The 25,050-nt window shown below is 40.7% G+C and overlaps 1 protein-coding gene across 1 annotated transcript; it reads right to left on the reverse strand.

Moving 5' to 3' along the window:
* Window positions 1-439: 439 nt before the first annotated feature.
* vit (vitrin) lies at window positions 440-25,050 on the reverse strand. The gene is made up of 23 exons (XM_059358792.1): window positions 24,805-25,050; window positions 18,984-19,074; window positions 18,688-18,753; window positions 17,002-17,158; window positions 16,776-16,909; window positions 16,616-16,693; window positions 15,175-15,372; window positions 14,504-14,548; window positions 13,625-13,663; window positions 13,480-13,530; window positions 13,122-13,184; window positions 12,492-12,554; window positions 10,450-10,524; window positions 9,387-9,452; window positions 8,875-8,937; window positions 7,270-7,332; window positions 6,998-7,045; window positions 6,303-6,368; window positions 5,480-5,627; window positions 5,289-5,392; window positions 4,142-4,368; window positions 2,947-3,460; window positions 440-2,150 (listed from the first exon to the last, which is right to left on the reverse strand). The coding sequence occupies exons 2-23, from the start codon at window positions 19,015-19,017 to the stop codon at window positions 1,972-1,974; spliced, it is 2,481 nt and encodes an 826-aa protein (XP_059214775.1). The 5' UTR covers window positions 19,018-19,074; window positions 24,805-25,050; the 3' UTR covers window positions 440-1,971.

Below are 25,050 nucleotides of genomic sequence, written 5' to 3' on the forward strand. Positions count from 1 at the left end.
CCCAGAGTGTCTGTTGCTGTATTTACAGAAAAACTAAAAAAGTAACACTTTTATAAAAACATACTAATGTAATATCTAAATATATTCATATTTAATAATCTAAGTGTGCTTTTATGATATTCAAATGCTTATAATTTTATGTTTCTCAAATGTGAAAAGTGTTTTGTTGCTTTGGATGATTTGCAGACTGAAAAGATTATGTGTTTTTTTAGATCTTGGTAAGAGTGCTCTGGACCACTTGTAAAATGTTTTCTTGCCAAAGAGAAGACCAAAAATGAGAAAAAAACTGCTGAATCCAAGAAATTCATACTAACAAAATAAGAAAAAATAATTGAACCGAACAATCCCTGCATGTTTCTGTGAAGTGTAAATCACTAAAAAATGTGTATCACGAGTGCGATTTTGACACAAATTGGAGAAGACGCCTTCTTTAAGTTCACTTAATTTTCTTTATTTTATTAAAAATGCAAAAAAAATATTGATCAATTATGAACATTATTAGCGAAAGGCTTTTAATATGCATATGTACAAACAGGAAGAAAATCATAAATACTCTTTTAACAAAACTGAGAAATGCCTGCAGTGTTAGAAGCAACCACGCTGTTAGAAAACAAGAGTGATGAGATGAATTTCTTTCATTCCAGAGAAGCAAATTTATGATCTGCCATCTCTCTATACAAACATATACAAGCTCCTCCTTCCTCACGTCTCACTGTTGATGATTTTCCTTTTACGTAATCCTCATTTCAACTACCACTCATACCAACAGCAATATCAGCACCATAGTCTTTGAGAGGAACTTTAACAATGTCCCTACTATCAAATCTCTCCTATTAGGAAGATTAAAATGCACCAATTCTAAGAAAGTATATCCTCTTTACAGAGAATGGTATAAAAAGCACCATATTATTAAGTTTATGAAGTATGTTAAGCCATAAGAGGAAGTGCTAGGCATGCTTTAAATCTACATTTCTCTGCAGCACCATATCCCAGTAAGGTAGTCTTATGTATGTTTATCATTTTGGTACCACTTCCTTATAAGGCACGCTTTGAAAAGGTAAGTTGTACTTGAGGCTTTAACTTTTGGGTTGCCAAAAATCCCCTTGGCTCCTCCAGCAGTAAACACTGAAAAGTTGTACTGCAGATCTTTTCCACAAGGTTAGAGGTCAAACGGTGCATTGGAGACGTTTGCATGATGAACTAAAAAAGGTAATAAGCAAATATGGTGTTTGTATCAATACCCATACCATTTAATATTAATATGCATGCAGTATGCCAAAAATTTAAATTGAATTTTGCAGCATACTTTTCTGGCGATTCTGACCCACAATCCTCTGCAAAGCATATGGGGAAAAGGGTCAAAGTTCGAGGTGCAATGAATGACTATTGTATGTTCAAATTGTATGCAACCTGCATCCAACAGAGCAGCTGCAGTAAGTACTAAAAGTTAAAAGTGTGCAATTTGGAGGCAAAGGTTTCATGCTTGAGGAGAATCAACTCATCTACTGTCAGGGGATTATTCACAACCCAAGTATTGCTCTGATTAATGCCTTCTAACTGATCTATTACAAAACCTTAGTTACAACTAATAAAACCTTTATAAAGGGTGACTTATTTGTGCCATAAATAGATGATTAGGAGTTTTCTTTATGGCACCAACGGAGAACAACTGGCACCACAGTACACATGAGATGTCGGTACGTCACTGTGAATGCAAACCCTTTACCATTACCACCATCTGTAAGTTTAGCACCGAATGCTGATTCACTGTAAGATTTGTTTAGTCCAAACCCACAGTCCTCACCTAAATTCAAAATCCCTCCCTGTTCAAATATGCGGCACTGCAGCCAATCCAGCACCGCCATCTGGGCGCCAGAGTGAGTAAATTTACAATCAGTGTTCTGTTGAGACAGCCCAGGATCAAGATGTCCCTCGCTACACCTCCCCTCCACCCCCTTGGTCCGTCCGTCCTCAGTTTCTGGGCTGGGAGTTAAACTCCTGGCAGATGTTGTGGATGATCTTGGGTACAAATTTGAAGAGGTTGTCGAACTCATCCACGAAGAAGGAGTGCTCCTTGTCAGGGTCCGTGGCGATGTACTCCAGCTCGTCCTGGGCGGCCCAGGCGATGCCGATGGAGTAGGCGATGACACCTAAATCACAGGGAGGGACAGCAGATTACACACAGGCCTCACATGTGTTTGTCACATCAAACACACACTGGGTGACACCTCACTGTGGGCTGACACACACTTGGGAAAACTACTTGCAAAATTGGATTAAAGCCTTTTTCCGCAAGTGTTAAGAGTAAAAAAAAAATCTATTTTCAGATTATTGTTATGCTAAATTGACTGATAATTGCTTGTTTTGTTTTTTTATCTAGTGAGTATCAGTATCAGAATTGAAGATAACAGTGATATTTAAAAAATGAAGTATTGGTAAGCAACTACAAGACACTTTTAACTGGTACTTTTAAGGTCAGAGTTCCAGCGGTTTTGCTGGGACGGCTGGCAGACTGTCAGACCTTGCTGCATTAAAATGAGAGGTTTTCTAAAGGGAGTCTGGTTCTCATTGAAATACTCACTTTTTCCCACAGGTGCCGCCAAACACAACAAAAAATGAGCTTCTTTGATAACACACATTTAATAATATCAGGTAAATACTCCAGTTGCTCTTCTATCATTTCATCTTTCACAATCCATTGAGTGTAATTGTTTATTTTGTATGCTTTTGAACAATTATAGTTTTAGTTACTGTTTTTATAAATTAACCTTTCCATTATTAAAATTGTTGATTTTTTTTTCTCCAAATTATCTTGGCAACAATAACCATGTAGTGAAAATGTGATATGGTGACTATTTTATAGATGGAAGGTCAGAATCACTGCTTGACCTGATCTTATCTAACTTAAATCTCCTTTTTCAGATTGTGTTGTGCTTGACCTCTGACCTTGGCTATGGACAGCCAGTGCAGGCACCCTGACGTCATCATAGGAGCGGCCATCTGTAATGACAATCATGATCTTGCGTTTGTTGGGTTTGGATTTGCTGAAAAGCTGCTCGGCAGCATAGGTGATGGCAGCGCCAGTGCTGGTCCCGCCGCTCCAGTAGTTGATACGTTTGATGGCGTTAAGCAGCTCGGCTTTGTTGTTGTACTGTCCGAAGCCGAACTCCAGCCTCTGCTCGTAGGTGTACTGCACGGCTCCGACCCGCGTGTCGGTGTCAGAGATCTCAAACTCTCGCGTGATGTTGGCCACAAACTGCAGCACCGTACGGAAGTTGCCCGTTCCCACGCTGCTGGACCCGTCAATGACGAAGGCGATGTCGTTAGCGTTGAGGCAGGTTTTGCTGCACACCAGGCGGTCTGTGTCACACACTCTTTTCACCAGGGGCTGCACCGCCTTCCTCAGAGCAAACCAGCTGGCCACGGGCAGGGAGTAGAAGCCGTTGGTCCGACACACAGCCTGTCGGACAAGAACATGTTTACATTCTTTAATGTCCAAATAACACATGATTTTTCTCATAATGCCTGAATATACCTGCATTCACCCTGTGTCTAAAATGTTCTGTTTTAGTACCTGTCTCTTTAAGCCGATCTCCCAAAAAAAGACCAGTCTACCCTGATTGGCTTTCAAAAAAGTAAGGTGCACCTTTGTAAAGGTAGTTCTCTAATTGTGGGTGGAGTTATGGTACAGGTGCATCTCAGTACACTAGAATATGATGGAAAAGTCAATTTCCAGTATTTTAAGTCAAATAGCCAAGTATGAAGTGCATATAGTTGGACATATTTTTCAGAGGCCAACATTTCCATATTAAACATACTTTTTAAAATTGGTCTTTTATAATATTAATTTTTTGAGAGACTGAATTTTAGGTCTTCATTAAATGTAAGCCATAATCATTATAATAAGAAAAAATTAAATACATTTTTTCATGTTTGTATAATTGATCTATATAATGTGTTATTTCCACTTTTCTAATTTAATTGAATTACTGACAAAAATAAACTGTTCTATGATATTCTAATTTATTGAGATCCACCTGTATATTGCTTGTGACATTAGAAGGGGAGCCCACAAAAACTGACTGGGTTGTCTAATATGTCCCCTTTAAAGCCCTGACAAACCTCTGTGACAATACTGCACCTTGTCAACAAAGTTGGTCTCAACCAGGTTTTGTTTCTCGTTGTCGTCTGGCCCCTCAATGGTTACAAAGAATATGTTGATGCCAGACTCCCGAGCGAGCCGAGACGCCTCCTCCACCTTGTCCGTGGGCCAGCCGTCCACCAGCACCACGGCCACGTTGGGTGCTCCACCTCGGTTTCCATTGGCATCACTGAAATAGTGCTTGTTGATGTAGGAGAGGGCCTTTCCTGTCGGTGCACCAGGGGGCAGCAGGGAGACGGTTAAAATTATACTACATCCACTTTATGTACAGGTCGCTGGTTGAGATGAAGGAATGCATTCAAGCTGGGAGCAGAACCAATCTGTTATGCACAAAGTTGTTACTTTACAAATAAATCAAAACTCAAATAGACTGTAGGGTATGAAATTAAACAAAAGGGCGATTGTAAAAATATACTTAAATATAAATACACTTCTTAGAGTGCTCAGGATTTACATTCGGTGGACTGTGATTTTTTTTGGGAGCTGCATGTTTTTCCTAACCAATATATGCAGAAGCAACCTTCTAAAATATACTTTATGCCACATAAAACTCAACATAGTAGTCTGTATACAAATAGACACAAGTCGCTGTAAAAAAGTGCATTGCGCTAACTGTGTATCTTCACAAAAATAGTGATATCCTATCATTTAGTCTGTCACAGTCTTGTTGGTGGTCTGAGCCAGGGCAGAACAGGAGAGGCTCTGATGGGGACTGCGGAAGCGTTTAAAACCACTCACACTGTTATATGATTAGAGAGCACTTCTGGGCACAAACAACACTATTTGTACGTGAATGCAAAATTTAGCAAGTCATAAAGACACATGTGGCAGTGGATGCATGATGCTGACGCACCAACTGAAGCATAAAAAAACAGCACTTCTCTGAAAGCTGACCCCCATGGGCTGGTAAAACCGAAAGCTTTTTGGTCAGAGCAGAGGAAAAACAGGGCTTACAGAAGCAGGACTATAATTTAGCGAACAGTGTCTCGCGGCAAATTTAGATTTAATTCTATCCTTGCATGTGAAAATGTGCCTGGGCAGTAAACCATGCGATAATTGCACCCATTTCACTTTCACACTTTTTGTAGGCATTTACTGTAGCCGTCACCTGACAGGGGTCACTCACCTACATTGGTGAGGCCTCCCTTCTGCACGATCTTTTCTATGGCTGACTTCACCTCTCTGGAGTTGGAGTAAGACTTCAGACTGATCTCTGTCACAGGGTCATCACTTCAGACAAAACAACAATGATTGCATTATGTTTTTGTTCTTATCTTAAAATGATAGATGGTAACACAAAAGCAGCAGTGAGCTTACCCGTATTGGATGAGGCCCATCATGGGTCCAGCCACGCCCACATTGATAGTCTGAGCCACCTCTGACAGGAAGTCTTTCTGGATCTTAAAGCGCCTCTTCCCAATGCTCCAGCTCCCATCCATCAGGAATACCAGGTCCACTTTACAATCTGCAAAAACAAGTAAATTGTGTGAAATTTTTCAATTTTCATGCAATACAGCAGTAATAGCACCCTGCTGGGCTTTTCACTTGTAACGGTTTGGAGCAATATTTTTACCAGTGGGCACCCGTTTTGTTCATGTTGTGCATGTGCACATAGGTGATGTGTAACACATTCCCACTGCTGGCTTCATGCTTTTTTCACTGATTGACAATCAAAAAGATAAGATAAGATAAGATAAGATAAGATAAGATAAGATAAGATAAGATAAGATTCGACCCAAACATCGTTGTGAATACCTTCTGCTGCAAGCGGTCCAAAGCTCCTGTGATAGCGGTGTAAACGCCAACATTCCCAACACTTTGAGCTGTCCTGGCAGCATGTCCAAACTGACTGCAGCCACAGTCAGCAAAAGTTAGCTGTAAGCATTACTTTAGCAAGTAACGGACATGAAATGAACCCAGCATCTTTCTGTAGATTGATGCGATTGAATGAAGGGGGTCCTCTAGAGTCTATGATCAGAGCTGTCTGCGATACATAGCAATGATGTGCTAGACTTTCTGCCCTTCAGAAATAAATAACCGTAGAACACCTTAATTGACCAATCAGAAACAAGTATTCAACATGTAATAATTAAACATGAACTCTGTGCATAGTGGATTTAAAGAAGTATGAAGGACATACTTGGGTCTCCCTGTGACACAGGCTCAGGTGCTCTGGGTACAGGTTCCTGCTCCCTCACGTTGAAACCTGAAAAACAAGAAACACGAGTCTTTAAAGCAGAGTTCTGCTATTCTGATTGAATCAGCTGTTTAGGATTTATACTGTTGAGACTTTCCATGCTTTTAACTGGACATCTGTGTCCTTTAATAATCGTTAACATATGCATTCTCAAAATTGTAGAAATCCCTTTAAATCACTCAGCACTTATATGGGGTGGTGGAAAGAAAAGACAATTGACGGTTATTACCTTTCAACCTCTGAGGCGATTTAATCATGTGTTGGAATATACCATATACCTCAATTTTCTACTCTCATACTACAAAGCAAGAGAAAAAGTTGACCTTTGCAGAATCAAACTGAAAGTTTGTTGCGCTGAATAGGGCACATTTGCAGCTGTCCACTTTCAGAGATGCCAAATGTTAGCCAAAAATTGTTGTGGCAAAAAGTATGCCAAACAGGAACTGATGTGATCCCCAGGCAACCATGCCATTTGACTTTGACCCTGAATCCTTTCAATTACAGGCTGAGCACAAAACCAGAGGCTTTTACCCGGTTAGCCTCGGTTTGGTTTGTACTTACAGTCAGAATTGAGGCAGACTTACTGGCAAAGTGACTGTTTTTAAGGGCAGAAAAGGGAGTCGTGCAAGCTATCTCACCTGATTCATAAAGGTTTGCGTCTGGTTTCCAGGCATCCACTGGCTCCACTGCATAGATGATATTGTACAGGCTTAGCATTAGCACATTTCTACCACAAAGCAGCAAGTTAACGCTCACCATGGTAGCTACACAAAAATGCTGATTGATTGTCATGAAACGGATAAAAATTGCATCTGCATTTAAGCTCTACTCATTATTAGAAAGGCAAAGCAGCAGCAGTTAGAAAAAACCCACAACTTATTGAACAACAGATGAAATAACCACTGCTCACCTCTAGTATGGGTTGTATCCAGTGGCACTTTACGGATGACGTCTGAGTCAGAGATGCGAGGCACTAAAAGTAAAGACATTATCAGTAATGACAGATCGTTAATCATATGAAACAAATGTAAACACACCAAGGCGTTGCAGCTTGTTCCCATCGGCTCCATATTTCATTCGGTTCATTTGGCTGGTTGTGTGGTGGTATTTTTGTGGTGCATGCTGGAAATTACTTGGGCACTCCGTTTTCCAAACCATAATGTCCCTTTTACTTAGATTTGGAGCCTCGGCTGTGTCATCAAACCGATGGAACCATGGCCTATAATCTGAAAATGAGGTCTTTTTGCATGCACTTTTGTGTCTTGTCAATGGGCCACATTGTAAGCGGTTTGCATTTTCTAGTGTTAAGACTAAAAACAAATCAAATGTGCTTTGCCGTTAAAGCACTTAAAGGAAAAGCTCACTCTCTGATTTAATGACATTGCCACAACTCCTTTCATTCAGAAAAATTAAAGTAACGAGAAATAAATATAAACTCTTCCTGTGTCAGAAAATAAACTGGGAACACAAGAGTGTGGTGATCATGTCCGGAAAGTTTTATCACTGAAAGAAAACAGTCAAACAGTTTTTACATCAAACGACCCCAAAGGTTGTTTGCACAGGCAAGTTATTGTGCTCCATATTTATTGTTAGGCAGCAACCTCTAGTGGCTATAGTCATTATGATGGGAGCAAAGGAGGAAGTCAAGGGACGTAGCAACAAAGTCCACATAAATAAACACAGGACTTCACCCAGGAGACCGCTGTTTGTGTGAAACCAAAAGTCAACTTAACTTAAGTTATGTTACAAACATATTTATTTTAACCCAAACCATGGTCTTTTCCTAAAGTATTTTTGGAGCCTAAACTGAACCAAACTGCAACCGTTTCACAGCTTTAACCACATGTTCAAAACTGTGACCATTATGTTACGGTATGAGAAAAGGTTTATTTCCTGCCATTGGTAGGGGCACTAATTTAGAAAAAAAGCTTCTGTTGGTTGTATTGGAAGGTAGAAACCACAGACTGTACATAAAGATGGATGACTTGGCTCCTTCCTCCCATTGTACACAAATAAAGCCAAAATATCCCAGATACAGCTAGGTACTGCCATTTTGGAGACAGATTCTGCACAGTAGCAATCAGCTGGTGGAACCGCAGAGGTCACACCCATACCTGTCCAACTATCGTGACCAACCACAGCTGTCAATCATGACATCACAAACCCTTTTTATAGCATAAAAAAACTATTTTTCGGATACATTTTTATTACTTCCCATCTTGGGGAAAAAAACTAATTTTTGACGTGTACTTTGAGTACTTGGAGTGGATGGAGTTTATGACCGGTAGTGCAGCCAGCCACCAGGGGGCGTTCAAGATGTTTTGGCTTCACATTTGGGGAGCTGTCATGTAGTCCAACTTTCTGTACAGTCTATGGCAGGAACAAACAACCTATGTGGTCATATCAGTTGGAGGACTTGTTGACAGCATCACAATCCGTGGCCTACATATGACAACATGAAACCTGAACCCCAAGACCTGTTAGTTCCCAGTAAATAGAATAGAAAAGCACTTACGGTACGGTCCATAGTTATAAAACCAGCGCTCATACTCTGAGATATCAGGCCTGTGATCCCGAGCTAGAGGAGGATGTTGTGAAACCTGTTAGTATTCCCACATTGAACTTCAGAGGGCAGAGCACACATTTCCATGGTTGTGATTGATCGCATATTCTCCCCAACCAATCCCAGACCAGTGAAAACAACGTGCAGCATTATCACTCACTGTGTCTCTCTCTCTCACATGCACAAACACTAAACCTGCCCTATGCTCTTCTCTTCCACACTTCACAGGAATCTCTCATATGGCAGGCAGATGGCATGTAAAGACAATGTCCTGAGAGACACATTGCATGTACTTTCAGATGGAGCCAATTCAACACATACATGGTCAGCAGATACCTCACTGTATCCCTCACACACGCATGCTGAGTTTGCACATGCAACATACGTGAGTGCAAGGTGTAGTAACCTGCCGCTGTGAAGGGGGGGCAGTACACACCAAAGTGTTATGTTAGACTCTGACTTACCTGGAACCTCAGGTGTGTCCGTCTCACTCCACGTGTATCCTGAGTCTGGAGCTGCATAACTAACATCTAAATGCACAGCAGAGAAACATTATATCTGTATGTTAGCATAGTCATTGTGCAAGATGGATGTATTACAGGAAGAAGAATCTGTCCTAATACATCCATGTTGTGAAAATGTTAGCATGCACATGTTAGCATTTAGCTCGAAGCACCGCTGGCTTTAAGTACAGAATCGTAGATCCGCTAGCTGCCCATATACAATTTATAGATTTTTTGAAAAATTTCACTTTGACATAAATGTAAATAGTAACCTTGCAAAGCATAGTGAGAGTGAGCTGAGAAATGTATTAACAAATGCATATTAATTATAATAATAATTATTGTAATTATACATTTTTTATTAATCTAAATAAAGCAACAAAAGTGGAACAATAAAAGTGTACTACCATTACAGAATAGATAAGTTCAAATCAATAAATATGTCTGTAATTATTATAAACAGTTAAATGAGTATTAATGTTAACATTATTAACTTCAATGTGTTATAATCTAAAAATAAACATGTTTATGGTGCTATTAGTAGCACTTATAGTCTTATGAACAGATAATAATGTAAATAGGCATCTTATAAAGACTTATAAAGGCTATAAATTATAGTTAATTTAATGCTTATTACAAGGATAATGATATAAAGTGTTACCCAATCAAAGTCACCCACATTAGCACTAATATTTAAGTTACTAGGCAACATTTGTTGGGAACATGGACAACAGAAATAGTATAACTTGTTATCTATTATATTAAGTTATTTATTAGCAACCTGAGATGCTTTATTGCAAAACGGACTCCCAAAGTAGCTCTTCTCTACTCTTCATTTTGAGTAAGAATAAGCTCTTATAGTTGGAACTGGATTAATAAATTAGAAGCTTAGATTTACCAAAAATATTGCATCCATACCATTCTTACCTTGGTCAGTTTGGATATTAAAGAAAATATCAACATTTGTATTAGAATAAGTGCTCATGACTTGTTAAAGAAGTATGATCCATGATTTATTTGTTACCTGCTGGTCGTCGAGCTCCAGGGAACCAATCAGGACGAGGAAAGGAGGAAGGGGCCCAGTCCCTTCTGGGAAAAGCTGTGCAGGGAAAGATTAGAAAGCTGCGTTCAGCAACAAGGCAGAGCATACTTGTGACCTCCACTAAACCCGGCACGTTATTAGTGGGGTATGCACAAGATGTTCAGCCTCGAGTTAGACACTAAACATACAGTAGTCACTCAGACAGACAGACAGTGACTGAACGACTACAGGCTGTTTTAGTGAAGTTTCACTTTCCTACTGAGACACAGAGGAAGTTCTCAGGAAATGTGTTTCTCATTTTTCTGTTTCTACCTGCTGCTCTTGGCATCACTATTTATTCACACAAGTTTTAACGTGGCAAAAACATCAGGCAGTGAGGGAACACTAGAAGCCCAAACAGCTGAGCGAAACCACAACACTGCTTCACATCTGTCTGAACTGATTGAGCCATGACAACACACCTCAGTTAACCCCTCCCTGTGGTGGATGGGTAGCTTACACAAACACTCAGCCCGGGCTCTGAGGTTCCCATCCAGTGAGCAGGGTCTTTGTTGACCGGGATGGACCGGGACAGCCCAGCCAGCAGCCCAGCGAAGCGTGGGAGTATTATTCTAAAGTTGGTGTCAAACTAGGGACAGTGTGGATAGTAGGACCCAGAGATTAGGCTAATCTGCTGCTGGTCAAAGGCCCAGAGCTATACAGCAGACAGTGCTGTTATTTTTTCTGATGAAACAGGTGCTTTAGAAGGATTGATTTAACTCTCCTGATCATGGCCACTTCAGTGATCACTGCGGCCAGAAGGTCAAAACAGGATCAGGGATACTGATCCTCACCTTCTGCTGTAGCTCAGTTTATAATATGCAATTTCTCAAAAAGTCCTAAAACAAATCTGATGACCAAATCTCTACATGTGTTTTACAGAAGCTTTTTCATGAATCTTTGTGGTTGTCAAGTGGGCATATCTCATTACAAATGCAAGGTTAAACCAGGTTGTAAATTTCAAAAGCTGAGCAATAAATTAGAACATCTGTTTGGGGCAGCCGGGTGGCAAAGCGACTTAGGAAGAAACTTGTGAACTTTAAAGTCGGCAAGCCTCCACCCTGCGGGAGTGTCCTTGAGAGAGACAGTGAATCTCTGCTGGCTCCAGGAGCGCTGCCGTGTAACTGGGCCTCACCTCTGACCTCTGACCTCCAGCTTAAAGAATTCCCCTCAGGGCATCAGTAAAGTATCACAATATTATCCACAAGCTCCTGATCTTTGCACTGACCCTTTCACACATTCTCAGCAGTAACAGGTTTGTCAGATAAATGATGCACCAGCTTGAAACAGCACACGCTGCATTTTTAGAAATCATACAATCAAACATCATTTAAATGGATATAGCTCCGTCTAATTTTAGGGATCTATGGTTTTGCATTCCACAGAAGCAAAAACAGAAGCGCATTCTTCAGCGAGCCAAACCTAGACTGGTTTGAATGGCTTTCTATTCTTGACAGGCTTGGAGAGTGGACCCAGATCCTGCAGCGCTGTGGACCGGGTCATGCGTCTCTCTGGGAGCAGCACCGGGCTGCTTGGTGCTGCTGCTTTCATCTCTCTTTCTCCCTCTCTGCAAGCATTTACAAGCAAGGGGAAGGGGCCAGACCAGATGGGATCTGTCATAAGATGTTATTACAGTACTGACAGAGTGCATTTCTCATCATGGTCTTATCTAAGAGAGAGTTGAGAGTTTGCTGCTGTCTCGGAGATAAGACGAATTCAGATATCACAGCGTCGCTCACTTTCCAGACATACTCACAGCTCATTTTTTCATGTCGGGTTCAGTAAAGTATTGTATTTCTGTTTATGGAGGACGCAGTTAACCACCACATCCCACAGAGGGTAAACATTAGTGCTGCTTTATAACACATTTCAACCAGGGTTTTATTGCCCTGGTTGTTCCCCTGTTTGATCAGACCTGTCTACGTCAGTGAATGCGTCTGCTGGTGCAGTTTGAGGACTCCCCCTCAATGTCTGGAGATACTTACCGGGGTTTGACTGGCTCATGGTTGGAGTCCGCTCGGGTGGAGCCGGCTGAACCCTGTTAAAAGCTGTTTGTAGCAATGAGAAACAGGCAGATAGAATAAGAGAGAGAAAGGAGGGAGAAAAGGGGGGAGCAGAAGAGAGCTTCAGTTTGGCGTCTCCATCCACAAATGCGGCCCAGCTGTTTCGCTTTGAGTTGAGGCATTTTCTCCGCAGCATGATATCAAAAACAAAAGGATATATGCTGGGCGTATTTACAGGCCCTAACTCGGCTTCATTTGCCTCTTTTCATCTCAAAAAATGAAAACAAGAATAAGAGGATGTGCCTGATGACAGAGAACAGCGGTTATCGTGAAAGGAATGTGAGCTGAGATGCTTGATGCAGTGGATTAGTGGCGACCCCGGGGTGAAGATCACAGGGGCTTTAGGGTGTGGATACGAGACTTACAGCGGTCTACGTCTCCTGGATTCATGTTCCGACAAAGACGTCCGTCCCCTGAGCTGACCTTGGCCCACATTCCCTGTCAGTCCCACCATGTCTACCGATTTGTTACTCCGTTTTTATGTGTGTGTGTGTGTATGTGTGTGTGTGTGTGTGTGTGTGTGTGTGTGTGTGTGTTAACGATGAGGCTGACCTGGGCCAACTGGAGAGGATGGCTGTCTCCTGATAGCAGACCCTGCCTCTGGTCTGCGCAGACCTGGGACCAAGATTGGGAGACAAATGTATTATGAGACAACATAAAACAACAATAATCTAGTTTACCTGCACCCACAGTGAACACAACAAATAAACACTGGCTTAAAATTTAACTTGAAAGAAAAAAAAGCAGAAATTGAACAATTTATGTTCGAAAACTAGTGATTTTAAAGCAGCTGTGCACATATAAAACAAAGATGCCATGCAGCAATTATTAATGCGAAAGAAAGAAAGAGCTTGTTGAAACAATTTCTGGAATGAAAAACAAACATCTGAAAGATAAAAGCTTGCTTTACCTGCACTGGTACGTTGTGGGAACCTATTGGGATATCCACCTCCTCTGAATACTTTGAAGAAATGCCATGGTTTAGTTAAATTGTTATAAGTGGTGTAAAGGACTTTCCAAGAGCTACAGAGTCAGTATTGAGAGTATTGACATACCTTGACTTGGATTCTTTCCTTGAGCACTCTGTGACTGTCCTATCCCAGTGTTGAGAATAACAGTATGGGCAAATTTAGACACAACAAATTTGTAATATATATACAACATTGGATTTTGTATAAACTAATAACCCTCACCAAGCCATACTGTTTTAAGTTTTTGGCTTAAAACAAGTGAACTGAAGTTATTTCCATTATTAAATTCACAAGTTGTGCCATTGATAATGACAAACTTGTTTAACCCTTGTACCTCACTAAGGACATTTTTTGCTTTTTACAGAAACAGAAAATAATCAATTTTTGTGTTGTTTTTTTTCATGAAAATGTTCATGGTGTTATACTGTATATTATAAACACATGATATATAGATTTGGTAGTTATGATCAAGGGTGATGTTGGCTACAAAATTGAACTCAGTAAATCAAACTGCAAAAATAAAAATCAATATCCCAGCCTCTGAAAAAAAAAATCCCCCGTAGCAAATAGAAATAATCATTTTTATTTATTTTTTCCTTCAAAAACAACATTGGCATTATGTAAACAAGCTGACAATTAAGTGGTTAAAATCATGAAAAATGAATATTTTATCGTCTTAAGCACTGATGTTGGTTAAAAGATTTAACTCAGCGATAGTGGAAAATAATAATAGTATATAATATATATTTTGACATAGACATTTTTATCCTTTGAGGCTCAAGGGTTAATACAGAATATATATTGAATCCTGATGCACATTATTCCCAGAGAACTGATGTAACACCCCATGCTTGATGCAAACAAATATTCCTGCATACATCCCAGTGTAATGCAACACCTTGCACCCCCTCATGCCACCAAAAAAACAAACGTGTTGACCCCTGTTTGCTTTACTTCACTTACTTGAACCTGCAGCTGCCACAGCGGCAAGGTATGGGTGACTGCTGCCTAGATAGAAGAAAGACAAATGGGGTGCCAATATGGAGAGGACAGAGATAATGTTACAGAAAATTAAGGAGAGAGACGGTCGGAAGGTTTTCTGGCACACCGCCCATCTCATTTACACACATACCTTAAGATATTGCAGCATTGTCTACTCACTGTAGCTTCTTTTCTACCCAAAACAGGGCAGATGACTCACAGTGATTACCGTCTGATAATGTTTTCATTTAATAAGAGCGATGAAAGGTCTGCTGATCAAGTGTACGGAGAAGTCAGTCAAGCAACTGAGCAGCAGCCTCATCACAGACCTGCTGTAATTTGTCATGATTGCAGTTGTGACTTGTAATTACCAGCTGCAATCATTCGTCTTCATCACTCAGTCTCACACAAATGAAAGCTTGTTCTGGCTAACAAGCATTTCTAGTTACAAGCCGCTAATGTTAGTTAAAGGTTGGTTAAGGCAGCACACCGGCTGCAGTGGATCTTCTGTGTGGATCGGTATTATTGGATCGTTAACTGCATCCAAGTAAATACACAATCCTGCACATAACATACATGGATCCATTGATTAAGAGGAAACAATCAGCTTTTTGTACATGTATGTATGCAGAACTGATGCATGTTTAGATCACCTGCATCCCGGACTTTATGGACAGCAGCTCGAGGCTTGGGGGTAGTGGGCGGTGGTGGAGGTGCCGTGGTGGTGGTTGTGGTAGTTGTAGCCAGTGTGGTGGTGGTGGTGGGTTCAGGTGTTGTAGTTGTGGTGGGTTCAGGTGCTACCGTCGTAGGCAGCACTGTGGTGGCCGCAGGGGTTTTGGCCTCCTTTTGACCTGAAAGGAGAAAGACGGATGAAGGCGGCCGTGTACGAGACGGATGGACGAGGAGGAAGAGCGTCTACAGTAAACGCTGTGCTGTAATGCATTCTTCACATTCTTCACCAGACTGCAGCGCTCCGACTCCTCATTCAACCTGAGCGAAGTTCAACATGCCAGACTCGAGCGCAGGGACGTGTGTGTAGTAACCTTTTGTCCCCAGAACACACTGATCTGGTGATTTGTAGACTCAAAGACGTCTGCGTTAAACCTGGGCTCGAACTGTTTAGAAAGAGCAGGATTTTAAATGTCTACCTTACATTTAACCTCTGAAACAGCATTTCAATTACTATATTTAAAAGCTAAAATATAGTGAGTGAAATGCTGTTGAAATAACAGTTATATGTAGTCTAGACATTTAAAAACCTTTCATGTTTTAATCTGATTTATCTTAGTTTTAACCAATATGAATCTATGGAAGCAAGTTTAGGGTCCTTATAATCAGAAACTTTCTCGAATAACTGACCTTGTATTACAAAATGAGAAAAGGTACTTACTTACTTTGCATAGTCTTTGCAAGTCAAATATAGATAATGTTTACCAATATCTTGAAATTCTTTAAGTCGTTATATCTAGAAAATGAGTCCATATTTTGAGAAATGTTCTCAATATTTTTTTCTTTTAAGTGCAGAAATGGGCCTTCATATAAAGCCTATCCTTTTGTTGTGAAACACTTTGTTTGCATTTGTCAATCCCCCCAATGACAAAATAAGTGTAAAGCACCAAAATTCATATTCACATGAAAAATGCATGATGCAAACAAAGGAGGTCAAATACTAAGGTGTTCTGATTCGAACTACTGTCCCAACCATAGCCAATTTGAATTATACTACCGTCCTTCAGAAGGTGGAGGAGGATGTTAAAAGATGGGCTGCTTTACCTGCCTCTGTGCCGTCCTGTATTGCAGTAACAAAATGAATATATTGCCTCGTATCAATTTCATTTCCTCTACGCTACCATTGTCCAATTGGTTACTGGTCTAAAGTTGATACCTTATTTACAAAATACATATGGAATGGCAGACGCCTCCACATTAAAAGAACCACGCTTCAACGCAATAAAGGGTAAATTCAAAGGTTATGCTTTCAGAAGATAATCTCTGTCTATTGTATTGATACATACATATACTTGGGAAAAACAATAAAAAATTACTACAAAAAAAAGAAGCATGATGGAAGTGTAAAGATAAATCTCCTCTCACTTGTCTTCACATAGGTTGGTCTTGAGGGCACGAAGTCCAGCGTAGATGGGTAGATCACTCCTTTCTTGGGTTTCCCCACTGAAACACAAAAGAGCCAGCTGTTGTTCGGAGAGCTAATTCTAAAGAACTGTGTTTAACATGGTTTACTTCACAATAATACCTGAGACAACAAATGACTCCCTCCACTTCGGCAGAGACAGAGAGCGCACTCCGTTGGAGTTACTGCCTTTGTAGATGTTCTGCCCCGCCATCTTCCTCACTATCACCTTTCCTCCCGTGTTGGTGATGATGCCACTGTGGACACAAGATGTATTATCAGATATTACTGTTAAAGGACTATCGTGACTGCCATAGAGACGTCTCACATTCATCACTTTACTGTTAACCTGTGGATGGCTGCATTGCAGATGCTGGAGATTGAAGCGAACACGCCTGTGCCATAGACTTGCTGCTTTGTCTCCTTACAGTGTGCAGGACATTTAGCTATGAACTCTGGGAGATTGATCTTTCCTGCCCTGACATCACACTCTATCTCTGGAACAACTGCAGAGGGAAGAAGAGAAATTTAGGCAAAGACAGGATATTAGACAGGTCAAGACTGTTTGCTTGAAACATTTTTTGTCCAGTGTTCAGTTGTACTTCATTGTAAGACACAAAGGAGTCGGCTGTCCCTTGCTAACCAAGCCAGCCAGCACTTGGGTTTAGTTGATAACTAAGTGCCCTTCCTGATTTGTTCTGGGCATGCACTGGTTACAAAAAACAAGATGTCGATGGCCGAAATGCTGTTCTGGAGGCTTCGAAAACAATGGTTAAGGTGTTGATTACACCCATGTTGATTACACCCATTATTTGGTTCATCTTCTCAAATGTGAGGATTTTTTGCTTGTCTTTGTACTGGATAGTTAAAGGAAACCTTGCAGATTTTCGACCAATCTTGTGTCATTGCAGTTTCACATCATCCGGCAGACTTTTGCCGACAAATGAGTGGGGAGCTGCAAGGACTGGCTACATGGAGGGAAGCCAAACATTATTAGTTTTAAGACCCAAGGAACAGTGGCAGGCTTTGAAAACAATTTAGAATTAAAGGAAATGACTTGTTTACCGATCAGAGTTTGATCCATTTGGTACGAAAACATTTGGAAAGTCAGGAAGACTTGCACAATTTAATCATTGAATCCCAATGTAATTTAGCACAGGGCTAAACCATAAGTTAGCTGGATGCTCCATGAGCCCAAAAGTGCAGAAGCATCTGTGAGATCTGGTTTATTTCATACATGGAAATCAAACTTTTCTGGCTTCATGCATCACTGAGCAACTTTCATAGGATTAAAAAAAATGTAAAATCAATATCAAATGGGACAGTGATGGAAAAGGTATTTAGATTCCTAACTTAAGTGAAAGTACTAATATAACACTGTTAAAATACTCCACTACAGTAAAAGCCCTGCATTCAAAATGTAAAAGTATAAAAGTATCAGCATCAAAATGTACTTAAAGTATCAAAAGTAAAAGTACTCGTTATGCAGAATGGCCCCACTCATTCATTGTTATTTATATTCCAAATATATTATTAGATTATCTGTATTGATGCAATTATGTAAGCAGCATTTTAATTTTGTGAAGATAGGTCTCACTTTAACTACTTAATATACTGTTATGATGTTTGAATAAAAAAAAAAGTCTAATCACTTCAAATTAAACAGTTTTTAGTTAAATCTCGATCTAAAACGGAACTAAAACTGGCAACTAAATGTAGTGGAGTAAAAGTATAAAGTTACATAAAATGGAAATACTCAAATAAAGTACAAGTACCTCAAAATTGTGCTTAGGTACAGTACTTGAGTAAATGTACTTAGTTGCATCCCAACACTGAAATGGGGTTTAGTTAGAAAGTGCATCTTCTATACCATCTATTTCTTTTCAGCCTGTAAATAAATATAGAAAGTTTTTACATTATGACATGCTTTAGAAAGTCTACATTTTTTTGAATAAGTAAATGAAAAGAGACTGAAGTGGAGACAATAACACTGGGACTGACAGAGATTACAGGCCTGCTTGTTGATGATGTCTACCTTGCTTTGGTTTCTTGTTCTTTGATCCGTTAGGCTTGGCCCAGCAAGCACAGGACAGGAGGAGCGCTGCGGGTGAGGCAGAGGGAGTTTCACATAATAGCAGACAAAGTAACGTAATCATCAGGGTGTTTACTGTACACACAAAACCTCTATGACAGAGGATGTTGCTGTTTGATGGTGTGAATGTACAGAAAACTGACTCTCAGGGAGTATTTGGGAAACGTGAAACACTGTAGTGGAGGATGATGGATTTAAAAAGCAGCGTACTCCAGCTGAGAGACAGTCAGGTAGCTCACCGAGGCAGATGGCAGTGAGGGATGCTCTGATCATGATGGGTTGGGTGCTGGTTCAGCAGGTCAGCCAGATGTCCTCGTCTAACCTCCCAACCTTAGGGAGAAGCAGCAGAGTTTCACTGTTAACCTGTGAAATTAATTTCCTGCTTCCTGCTTCCTCACTAAAAGCATTTTTGGACACTTTACTCAACATTTGTGAGTGTTGTAGTGTCAGCTGGAAACAAAACAGAATAAACTTGTGCCACTGAGATACACTTTCCAGAGATTTGGGGAGAAACAGCAGCCAGACTGTGAACTATAACAATGTTGAATGACTCTAACATCAGTAAACCATGTGAGGACATCTTGAAATTTGTATTATTGCAACTCACATTGTCGCACCACCTTCTAGGATCAATCAGACCAAATATGAATTGTATTCCAGCACAGCTCAATGTCTCTTTTTCCAATTATTGGTATTGCTAAAGGCTGAAAGTATCAGAAGCTGCACAGCGAACATCTGGGTTGAGACAAAGCAGAATGTAAGAGCCCTCCCTCGATCTATGGAGTCAGACTCAATTACAGAGCACACACAGACACAATTTAATGTGTAAGGAATGGGGAACTGTGTTCAATCAACCTCTTTGTTTGACACCAACAACCACATCAAGATGGATAACAGTCTCAAATACAGTCTATTTACAGTAGACACAGAACATTTCTTTCTGTGTATGTCATGTAAAAGTTATACCATGTAAAGACATAAATCAAGCCTGTGTTAACACAAGTGGGTCAAGACATCATCCCAGCAGGTCTGTTGTAGTGATGATAGTACAAAGTTTGAACTAAGACAGACTTACACTGACTGGGAGATGAACTACATATGATGGATACCCAATTCCCTGCTCCACGCTGAGGCAGTAGGATGGAGCTGACTGAGGCCTCCCTGTTGGCAGACGAATGCTGTCATGGCGTCATGCTTGTCACTGCTGCCACACACCAGCAGGTTCAATCTGGTCACGTGGGATCATGTGATCATACAGCAACATCTGATGCAGTTAGCATCAGACATGCTAGCTATATAATGTAGTACTACTGAAAACGCAAAAAAAATTAAAATAAATACATCTGTCTTATCTGATCTGTGACGAAGGGATCACTGATTGGATCCCAGGGGATTAAAGCTGGTTGGGAGAGTGCTGCCTAACTCAATAAAAAACTCTGAGATGCCCCTGAGCATCCCCAAGGCATTTAACCTCCAACTGCTGCAGTCAGTTTTCAGATGTGTCATGTATACAATTGGGAATACGTGTGTAAGTGTGACGAGGGCAGAAGTTTCCTGGATAAATAATGATTAAAAAAAAAAAAAAAATGGCAATAAAGTCATTTGATTCATTGCATTTTAATCCTCAATGATTTTCACTGCTGGAGTGAAGAGTTCTGCATACTATCCCCATATTTTCATCATCAAAGAAAATTAGTAAATCAGTCTATAGACAAAAGTGGGTGGTGACAGAAGCATTTCATAATTTCTCCAAATAAAGCTTTGCTCTCTGGCACTAACACTGACTGTATACTAAATATAAAGCTAGAGCTGGCAAGCGATTATCCCAAAGACTGTTTAAAATATGGACGTCTCTGTGACGTCACCCATAGATTTCTGAAAAACCTGAAAAGAAGCATGAAGTGAGTGGCCTCCGTGACTCTGGCTGTTGCCATCTTGGCACTGCCTGACTCCTCTTAAATCCTAGCTAATCAAAAAAAAAGGGGCACAGAGGTTGTACCAAGCTTCAAGCATGTTTGTTTCTGTTGTGAAGTTGGGCATTGGGGTCAATGAGGATTGACTCCCTTTTGGAGCCAGCCTCAAGTGGCCAGTTGGGGAATTACAGCTCAGACAAGTCACAGAGGATAGCAAGACTGGAGACAGGGAAATAGCAAGCCTGGTTCAAAACCTGCCTACGAGCTTCATTAAAGCTCATAATTAAGGTTAAAGTTTGTTTTAATTCATACAAAAACAGAAGTCTTAACCAGCAAGTTGTGGTTTTAAGGTAGGTTGTGTGCATGGCTTTCACCATGGGCTTTCATATTAGCATCTGTCAATAGCCCTTGAAGTCCACCACACTCAGTCATGTTGATTCCTTCTGTTGCTGTTTCCATAACGTTATTGTTTTACGGGACAGGGTTGTCCTGTGCCAGACCCCCCAGCCAGGAGGACCATTGCCCTACATGCCAATTAGGCATAACGGGCAGTAAGTAAGTGAGTAAGTGAGTGAGTGAGTAAGTAAGTAAGTAAGTATGTATGTATGTATGTATGTATGTATGTGCACAGCTATTACTTGGCAGCCAGTATTTCACTGTGCCTCACCAAGAATTAATGGTAGATGTGAGAATGTATTCACTGAATGTGGTTACCAAACTAAACTGGCATACTGCTCAAGTGAATTATTGCTACTACAACATTGTTGGGGTTCAAAAAATCATCTGTGTGTCGCAGTATGATAGCTACGTTTGGTAACCATGTTTGATGGTATACAAGCATCTACATTAAATAGTCAAGCCCACAAATACCCATAAAACATTATTTTTTGTTTTTGTCGTTGTGTTTTCTGTTTTTGTATTTGTACTGATTTTTTTTTTTAAATCTTAAATTGACCTTTGGACATAGCCAGGCTAGCTGTTTGCTGTGGTTTCTAGTCTTTATGCTAAGCTAAGCTAAGCTAAACTAAACTAAGCTGCTGGCTGTAAGTGAGCTTAATATTAATCTTCTCATGTAACTCTTGGCAAGAAGGTGAATGAGTGAACTTCCCAAAGCATTGAACTATCCCTTTTCAGGAGTGAATCCCTAACTTTCCCATGAACATCCTGTGTTAGATCTTCATTTATGATATAAAGCATCATAGTCCTGTCTGGCTGCTAAACACATGTGTGTAGTGAACTGAAATTAATTGCAGCGGTTACCTCTATCAGCCATTTGCATGCACAGTTGCAGCGTCTACATAAAGCATGCATGACATGCTTGTTGTGTACTGAAGGGCATGACTTCTCCTCTAATGATGGTATTTTTTACAGCGAGCACACACCGCAAACATAACATATCATGTTAAGGCAAAATTAATATAGCCACAGTTGGCAGTGATAGGACTTTCCCCAATGCAGCTCTACATTTTTATCTGACATTCATGAGCACTGACATGATTTTTCCAAAGTGTTGTGCTTTGACAGGCAGATGGCTCACTGCTGCACAGTCAGAACTACAATTTGTCCTCGCGGGGGAAGAAAGCTGAGGCTGGGAAACAAGCTGAGACAGATATGTACATCTACGGTACAGGAGACAGACCTGCAGCGTGTGAGAGGTGAGTCAGCCCGCTTCACTGGATAACTACAAAACTGATCCGTCATACACCTGCCAGGAAATCTAAACCGAACTGAACACCAGGCTTCCCAGCGTTAAGCTACTTTTAGCGTACAAATAGTCCAAAAGAAGCTTTCGTTCAGTGACCTTTGCTGCATGTCTGCCCCCCTTTCCTGTCTATGTACAGCTGTCCTATCCAATAAAGGCAAAAACAGCAAAAAAAAAAAAAAAGAGAGAGAGAGGAGCATGACATAATTGTAGGAAAAATGTGCCAAAAATGACAATAATCTCAGACCTCTTAATTTGTATTCTCAGCATGAGCCTGTAAGTGCCTCCTTCGCCAAGCAGTGAAACGTGGGGCAAATGATATCCTTTGACAAACACTGTAGGGAGTTTCCTGTACAGTAGATAATAGATCCTGAGGGGACTTGCAGAGACACAATCTCACTCTCTCTCTCTCTCTCTCTCTCTCTCTCTCTTTCTGTCTCTCTCTCTCTCACACACACACACACACACACAAAGGATCAAAAATAAACTTACTGAGATCTTAGATAACTTATCACATGCTTGGATAGCTTTGCATAGGGCCACCATGTGTGAGGGCTTTCAGACTCACCACTTACCACCATCATAAATCACAAACATGGTGGGTTACATACTGTGTAGGTGCTGCGTATCTTGCATACACCTGTGTTAAACTTAGATAGGATGTGCCTATAGCAGAGCTTCAGCTGGCCTTCAGCTGCTACTTTTTTCCACCTAACTAAGCTTCTGCTGCATCTCCTTTCTGCTGGGTGGGGACACAAATCAAACAAACTTGGAGAAACTTGTGCAAAAAATAAGCAAAGTGATTTCCACAGTCACTGCAAAAGATGAAAGGTTCTGTGCAGGGTCACTTTCAGACCCAGCAGCTCAGACAGGTCACATAGTTTGAGGAATTAAAGCGCAATTCAATTGGGAATAACATTCTCACTATAATGTGGATTACATGCACGAAACAACCTTTACTAAGATTACGAGGCCAGGCAGCTTTCTGCGAGGACTGCTGGTCTGCGGTTGCGGTCAAATTAACATTTTTAGCTCCCGAAGGAGCAAATAATAATTCAGGATGAAAATCACACCTGGCAGGAGTGCCACAGGTATACGGTGTCTGTAATGCAAACAGGATGTAAAGTAGCTGTCTGTGCCTATTTCAAAGGATGGCACACAATGGGTTCTCAAAGCTCGGGCAGACCACACACACTTATGACTGGTGCACCGGAAGGTTGTTGCTGATAAGCACTGATAATGCACTGGAAATGTTATTGTTTCCATCTTTTTCATCATTTATGTTGAACTTTAGGGTCATGCAGATTCATGCCAGAAACACATGGACTGTGTTTTCCTCCATTTCCATAGCACCCACATTCCTTGTCTGGGGTGGCCGGTGTAAATGAAACAAGAGTTAGCACCAAAGGGGACTGAGGCTTGTTTGAGTATCATGACCTGCCCAGAACTGTGTTCCTGAGTGACGGCAGTGTGCAGTGAGACAGTATTTACACACACACACACCCAGTGCCAGGGAGTGTTAAACCCCAGCATTCACAGGTGTCAGAAATGTACTGTAAGCATGTTCGATGTGCCAAGTGCTGTAGCAACAAGCAAACCAAAGAACCATAAGAGAGATCAGATACACAGGAAAGCCAACATGTCTCTACATGGTCATTTCTGTAGCCTTTTAGCCTGCTGGGATATTATTTGTTTATCAAGTACAGAACAGGCTGAATTACTTTAATTCTTGGCACAGACTTGAGTGCAAGCCAGAGCCTGTAGGCTGCTGCTGGACATATTGTATGGAGACCACCTGTGCTTAATCAGGCTCTTTCAAACCATACAGAAATGTCACACAGAACACACACAGAAATGTCAAACATAATGTTCAAGAAATGAAAATAAAACATGAAGAATTCACTTCTGGGGTTTTGTGGTTATTTCACTAGGTCATTTCAAAATAAAGACTTTATGAAATATAAATGAATAAAAGGTGGATAACTTTTCACATATCATGAGAGTTTTTTGGTTACAGTATGAATAATCATCACATAAATTCACTCAAAAAAAAATCACTTTAGGAAAGAGGATGGGGGTGTTTACTAGAAAAAATGACCCAAAAAATAAGAAAAATAAACAAAAAGTAAAACAAACACTGAATTAAAGCAGCGGTACGCTTATTTAGGCAGCATGTCCAATTTCACAAGCGCAGCTGAAACGAACCAGAGTCAAACATTGCAAAAGAAAAAAGTTTATAAAAAAAAGTAAAAATCTCCAAAACCTCGTTTAGTGTTGTTTAGAAAGCCGATCAACAAAACTGCGAAATGTGTTTACGCAGTGGATCCATTACGCACGATTACGCATAATTTAAAAAAGCGGATAATAAAATTCACGCCACGCAGCAGCAAACACAGTTCACATGTTGAGCTGTTCATCTTCGTAAAGCAATGACGGTAAACTTACCTGAAAGGTAAAACAGTCCTCCAGGCGTTAAAATAATAGTAATTCCCTGCGCTGTTTTCCCCGGATTCCTCACTCTTTCATTGAAAAGCAAATTTGGAGCCGCGAGAGTGTGTGTGCAAGTGCTGAACTGTTCCACCTGGACTTTTACTCCTGCATGATCGCAGCGCTCATTAAAAGTGGAGAAACGGGACGGGGCCAGAGTTCCCCCTCTTTGCCCGTCCCACTTCAGGCACCCTGCGCATCACC

This window comes from Centropristis striata, chromosome 20 (assembly GCF_030273125.1).
Source record: "Centropristis striata isolate RG_2023a ecotype Rhode Island chromosome 20, C.striata_1.0, whole genome shotgun sequence".
Taxonomy (NCBI): Eukaryota; Metazoa; Chordata; class Actinopteri; order Perciformes; family Serranidae; genus Centropristis; species Centropristis striata.